The following is a 6,003-nucleotide window of genomic DNA, read 5'->3' on the forward strand; positions in this document are numbered from 1 at the left end:
CCCTCTAAAAATGCTCTCATCATGGATGGATAATCACCATGCCCTAGAGATAGTTTACCCAGTATCGCCAGCACAGCCATGCCTTGAGCCAGCACTATGCCAGGCCCTGTACATTCTTCCAGTGAATTATCCCAACAAACCCATGAGGTAGGTACTATCATTATGCCCCTTTTACAGAAATGGAAGCTGAGGCTGGGAGATGGTCATCAACTTGCCCTAGGTCAACCAAGTGTAAGAAGGATTAGATCCAGCACCGGAGGCAAGAGCAGGTGGGGTGGAGGGAGACAAGAATGTCAGGAGAGCTTGAGTTCCTACCTTCGGTTCATGGACCTCCAGTAAGGAGCTCTAGGAGACCCCTGAACCCTATGACATTGTATGCAAATGTATGTATGCTTATTTGAAGGTAGGGCACAGAGGAAAAATCTATAGCTTTCTATATTCTCCAAGGAATCCCTGATCACAAAAACATTAGGAATCCTTAACCTAACATAGTGCCTGACATAGAGGCACTCAATATCTAGTGAATGAATAAACACACATGACAATGAGTGAGTAAATGAATGAATATCCCTCCATATCCTAGGAGACACCACATAACCTGGTACACACATCTGTCTGTGTCTTCTGAGATGGCGAAAGATATCCTGGGACCTGAGCCCAATCCACCCCCAGGACCTTTCTCCCAGTTCCAGGCGCCATAGCCAGGTGCTATGACAAGCTCCAGAGATGCTTCTCCCACTTTCTCCCCACCCCCACTCCTAACAATGACCAGACAGAGGCGAGAATTATGCAACTCAGATAATGAAGCTGTATTGATTGTCAGGAGGGGGTGAGGGTGAAGCAGGGTCCAGGTGTGAAGTGCTTAGGGGTTAGGAGAGGGGATCTTCCAGTGGGATCTGTGTCCCACACGGGGGGCCTCCTAGGCCTGAGCGGGGCTGGGCAGCCTCAGTTCTTGGTGCGAAGGACCTGCTCGTGGGTGGACACCACCTTGCCATCGTGCACATCCATGACCTTGGTGCGGATCTGGCGGCTGGAGGAGGTCACTGGGGAAGAGGCGGGAAGAGGACGTTACCAGAGGTGAACAGACAATGGACTCATCAGAAGTAAGGAGGCCAAGAAGGTGAGGAAACTCAAACTGTCTCCCCGTTGTCCTCTCCCCTGATTACTGCTTCACTCCCTGCTGTTGCCCAAGCACTGATACCATCAACACTTTTCTTTCAGACTAGGGCTCCCAAAGGTCAGAGACAGAGTCTCTGTCCTCAGATTAGAGCTTCCTAAGAGCTCACACCCGGCTGGTTCCATCCATATGCAGGGCCCTGTTCATGGTGCTGACCACCACAGCAGTGGGATCTGCCACAGACACCAGGAAGAAGTAAGAGGTGGGGGCTGCCTCTCCTAGCCCTAAGGAGAGTTTAGAAAATAGCTTCTTCCACCCAAGGAGGTTCACAAGGGAAACTGGGTGACAGCACTAGAGCTCAGCCCTTCACAGAGCCCCTAGCCAATGCCTAGACCCGCCTGGGGTACAGAGGGTGGCCTGGAGCCCAGGCCTGCAGAGGAGGAAGGTCTTACCGTCTCTGGATGACTGCGAGCCAGAGGAGAACTGGGAGGAGGAGAGGCTGTGAAGACAGAGAAGGGCAAGATCATTAGATACATGGTGGGGCCGTGAGAGTGCCATGGCGGGACAGACTAAGGGGAGGGCCAAGACTCACTGGGCATCCTCGCCCTCCAGCAGGCGGCGGTAGGTGGCGATCTCCTGCTCCAGCCGTGTCTTCACATCCAGCAAGATCTTGTACTCCTGGTTCTGCTGCTCCATCTCGCAGCGTAGCTGGGCCAGCTGTTCCTCCACGCTGCCAATCATCTCCTGAATCTGGGCCAGCTGCATGCAGTAGCGGCCTTTGGTCTCCTCCAGGCTGTTCTCCAGGGATGCTTTCTGTGAGGGAGAGAAAGGGAATCAAGGATGAGTGAGTGTGGCCGTTCTCTCCCTGCCAGTCCTGGGCGCACCACCGTGCCTGGCACTATTCCTACCATGCTGAGCTGGGACTGCAGCTCAATCTCCAGATTCTGCATGGTGCGCCGGAGCTCCGAGATCTCGCTTTTGCCGCTCTGCACCAGCTCGCTGTTGGTGGCCACCTCGCGGTTCAGCTCCTCTGTCTGCAAAAAAGAGAACGCCGTTCACACCAGAAGGCCCCAGAAGGCAGGTGGTCTGGGTTCCTTCCACCTCAAATTACACCCACCTTGGTGAAGAACCATTCCTCGGCATCCTTGCGGTTCTTCTCTGCCATCTTCTCATACTGGTCACGCATCTCGTTCAGAATGCGGCTCAGGTCCACGCCAGGTGCAGCGTCCATCTCCACGTTGACATCTCCACCCACCTGGCCTCTCAGGGCATTCATCTCCTGTACAGCCAGGGACAGTCCACAGTCAGAAGTTCCACCATGGCAGCGGATTGGGGTTCCTTAGTCAGGCCTGAATACTGCCCTCCCACCATCACAATTCTGTCTTGACTCTCCCTTGTCTCTCTCTCTCTCTCTTTTTTTTTTTTTTTTTTTTTTTTTTTTTTTTTTTTTTTTTTTGGACAAGGTCTAGCCTTGTTGCCCAGGCTCCTGGGTTCAAGCGATCCTCCCGTCTCAGCCTCCCAAGCAGCTGGGACTATGGGCATGCACCACTGTACCCAGCCTCCCTGTGCTTCTTTTAAGCTGGCTTTTCCATAGTTCTCACCTCCTCGTGGTTCTTTTTCAGGTAGGCCAGCTCCTCCTTCAGGCTCTCAATCTGCATCTCCAGGTCAGCTCTGGCCAGGGTCAGTTCATCCAGCACCCTGCGCAGGCCATTGATGTCGGCCTCCACACTCATGCGCAGGTTCAGCTCCGTCTCATACCTGGAATGACCCCAGAGAAAAGGAATGAGACACCCACCCTGACCACAGTGAGGGCTTTGTTCTCGTCTCCCTGCAGCTTCTCCCAGAGCAGGTGCCTTGTGGGTGGTTTAAGGAGCCGATCCTGAAAATGGCATGGTGGAACACAGTGCCCATTGATTGCTCAGGTATGAACGTTCCTGGGGCCTGGGGATAAGGCAGTTCGTCTTGCTGCAGAATTCAGGAGGGGGTTGCACTTCTAACTTCAGCCAACAAATAATGTGTAAGTCCTCCAACTATGTTCCTTCCTATACTTCAAGGGCAGCTGGAGAAGTGGAAAGTGCCTCTCCCTAAAGCAGCGGTTCTGAAACCTGGCTGTGGACCAGAATCACCCAGGTAACCTGCTATAAATAGCTGAATCAGAACTCCAAGGGTGGGGCCCAAGAGTCTTATTCTTTTATAAGCACCCCAGGGAGTTTTCATGCAGCTATCCTGGCACTGGCTAGTTCTATTTGGGAAACACTGCTCCAAAAATGCCCTACTTTGGGGACACTGGGTGTTCTGGCCCACCATTGCAAACTCACTTGGTGCGGAAGTCATCCGCGGCCAGACGGGCATTGTCAATCTGCAGAAGGACGTTGGCATTGTCCACTGTGGCCGTGAGAATCTGCAGGTTGGAAAGGGCACAGGTAATTTGTCAAATGAACTTCACAAGCTGGACTTCACTGTAACCTATGTTAAGCTCTTGCTTCATGTTCTTGCCTGAATTCCCCTCTTCCCCCACAAAACTTGACCACAACAGCCTAAAGGAGAACCCCAGATGCCCCAAGCCTGTCCTAAGACTTTGCTAACTCCTGGTCACCGACGGGGTAGATGCAGCCCGGGGCTTAGAATCAAAAGCCCATGAGTTCTGGCCCCATTTCTGCCACTGACTTGCTGCAAAATCTGATGGATCTTGAGGTTTCAAGTTCCCCACCTCCAGGTGAGGAGAATAATCTGAGGCTCCCTAGCCCTCCTTCCTGAGCTGGCCTCTCTTCTCTCTGTATCAGCCAGCCCTGCCAGTCCTCTGCAGATATGCACATTCCTTTTCAAGCTTACAGGCCATGGGACTTCAAGTGGAACTTTCTCAAGAGATAAAACCCAACTGACACAGGGGATTAGAAAAGAGGACTCAGGGGAAGAATAAGAAGATATATTGGCCCCTGAGTCTGGTTAGAGTTTCCTACCTCATCATTGAATTTCCCTAATCCATGCAAGGCATTAGAGCCCAGCAGACTCCCGCAGGGAGGGCTCCCAGGTGATGTGGGAGCAGGGGCTGGAGTCAGAGGGCACAAGCCTGCCAGGCTCCCTCTGTGCAGGGCACATCAAGGGGCCACACTGATTGTCTCTGCAGGCTCTCCATGCCCGCCTGGCTGTGGGGAGGGACCAGCCTCTACCAAGGCTTATGGGCGGCGGCAGCCACAGCCCAGACTAGTGAGCTAATGAGCGGTTTGGATGTCTTGCCTGGTCCCGTTAGAGCCTCGCTCCTCCCCCGTGCTGAAGAACAAGTAGCTGCCTCCTGTGCTGGAAGGTAGGGCACAAGGGTCCCAGCCTTGGCTCCGCCATTAATTTGCTATGTGACCTACAGCTGGTCACAGCACCTCTCAAAGCTTCAACTGCTTCCTCTATAAAATGTAAGGACAGGAATCACTGATCTCACATGGTCTGAGGATTTGAGATCAGAAGGGGATGAGGAGGCTGGGGAAGGGAGTGCATCTTCTCACTGATCAGCTCTTAGGACATCCAAGACCTCGAAAGAAGGGATCTGGGGTGGACTCTGTCCTACAGACAAATCTTAAGGTGTCAGTGGCCTGGGGCATCTATTGTTCCCGGAAGGAGCTAGCTGGAATGGCACCTTCTGCTGCCCATTCACCCACCTTGTTCCTCAGGTCCTCAATGGTCTTGAAGTAGGGACTGTAGTCTTTGATCTCAGCGGGCCGCTGCCTCTGGTACCAGTCGCGGATCTTCACCTCCAGGTCGGCGTTGGCCTCCTCCAGAGCACGCACCTTGTCCAGGTAGGAGGCCAGGCGGTCGTTGAGGTTCTGCATGGTCACCTTCTCACTGCCCACCAGAAGCCCATCACCACCAGCAAAGCCACCACCAAAGCCACCACCCAAGCCACCACCCAAGCCACCACCGAAGCCACCACCATATCCTCCCCCGAAGCCACTACCAAAGCTGCTGCTGCTGCTGAAGCCACCGCCATAGCCGCCCCCCAGCCCGTAGGCTCCCCCAGAGGAGAAGCGGGAGGAGGAGACAGACAGGCCCCCGCCGTAGGTGCTGGGGGCGCGGCAGGACCCTCCGGCCAGGACGGAGGAGATGCGGCTGGAGCCGCCCCCGATGCCGCCCCCGATGCCGCAGGAGCCCTTCATGGAGCTGGAGGAGGTGAACTGGCGGCTGCAGGTGGTCATGGTGCCAAGGAGGGAGGTGAGCGAGCGAGCAGTTGGCTGAGTGGAGAGAAGGTGCTCGGGTAAATTGGAAAGGGATGCGAGTGCTTTATACCCATGGGTAGGGGGCGGGCCTGGCACTTTCCATTCCCCTTGGCTTTCATCACCCACAGGCTAGCGCCAACTCCCAGGCAGGTCCCTCCTCTCCTCCGCCTCATCATGTCTGTCATATTTTACTGGAAACTCATTGTTTGGGGTGTTTTGGGCTTTCTTGTCCCGCCAGGCGTGATTCATGGGGGGAGGTGTGGGCCTGCAGGCTACACTTTCCCATCGGGCCCTGGGAGTCCCAGCCTCAGGAACCCGAACACTGGGCTCAGCCAGGGTGACAGAGAGCAGGGCCTCTGCACCTTAAACCTGGTGACCTGCTAGCTCTCCATGAACTGGATGGGCCTGTAACGTCCACTTAGAGGAAGGCCGCCGCTGCAGGGGATGGATACCTGGCTGGAGAGCACCAGTATAGCAAGGTCACCTTGGGCACAGACAGGCCTCCCTCACTATGACCCTCTATTAGTGACAAGGAGGTCTGGGGGGTCCCTCCCAGGCCTGACCTGCCGTGTTGTGCTGAGAAGCCTGTCCCATCCCTGAAATACACCCAGCCAGTCAGGAGTATCATGATTCCCACCCCAACATCCCCATCAAAGGGAAATCCAGACAGCTCTCCCCAGC

General features: G+C 54.8%; 1 protein-coding gene across 1 annotated transcript; it reads right to left on the reverse strand.

Moving 5' to 3' along the window:
* Positions 1-785: 785 nt before the first annotated feature.
* KRT14 (keratin 14) lies at positions 786-5,362 on the reverse strand. Its single transcript, XM_005584186.4, has 8 exons — positions 4,768-5,362; positions 3,436-3,518; positions 2,719-2,875; positions 2,235-2,396; positions 2,026-2,151; positions 1,710-1,930; positions 1,570-1,616; positions 786-1,043 (listed from the first exon to the last, which is right to left on the reverse strand). The coding sequence occupies exons 1-8, from the start codon at positions 5,299-5,301 to the stop codon at positions 946-948; spliced, it is 1,428 nt and encodes a 475-aa protein (XP_005584243.3). The 5' UTR covers positions 5,302-5,362; the 3' UTR covers positions 786-945.
* Between the last annotated feature and the right edge of the window lie 641 nt (positions 5,363-6,003).

This window comes from Macaca fascicularis, chromosome 16, assembly GCF_037993035.2.
Source record: "Macaca fascicularis isolate 582-1 chromosome 16, T2T-MFA8v1.1".
NCBI lineage: Eukaryota > Metazoa > Chordata > Mammalia > Primates > Cercopithecidae > Macaca > Macaca fascicularis.

Bases quoted from the DNA above. Each gene is read 5' to 3' on its own strand.
- KRT14 (XM_005584186.4), bottom strand. From the start codon at position 5,301: ATGACCACCTGCAGCCGCCAGTTCACCTCCTCCAGCTCCATGAAGGGC. The intron at 3,519-4,767 runs GTGGGTGAATGG...TCCAACCTGCAG, and splicing joins TTGAGGACCTGAGGAACAAG to ATTCTCACGGCCACAGTGGA. The intron at 2,152-2,234 runs GTGGGTGTAATT...TCTTTTTTGCAG, and splicing joins AGGAATGGTTCTTCACCAAG to ACAGAGGAGCTGAACCGCGA.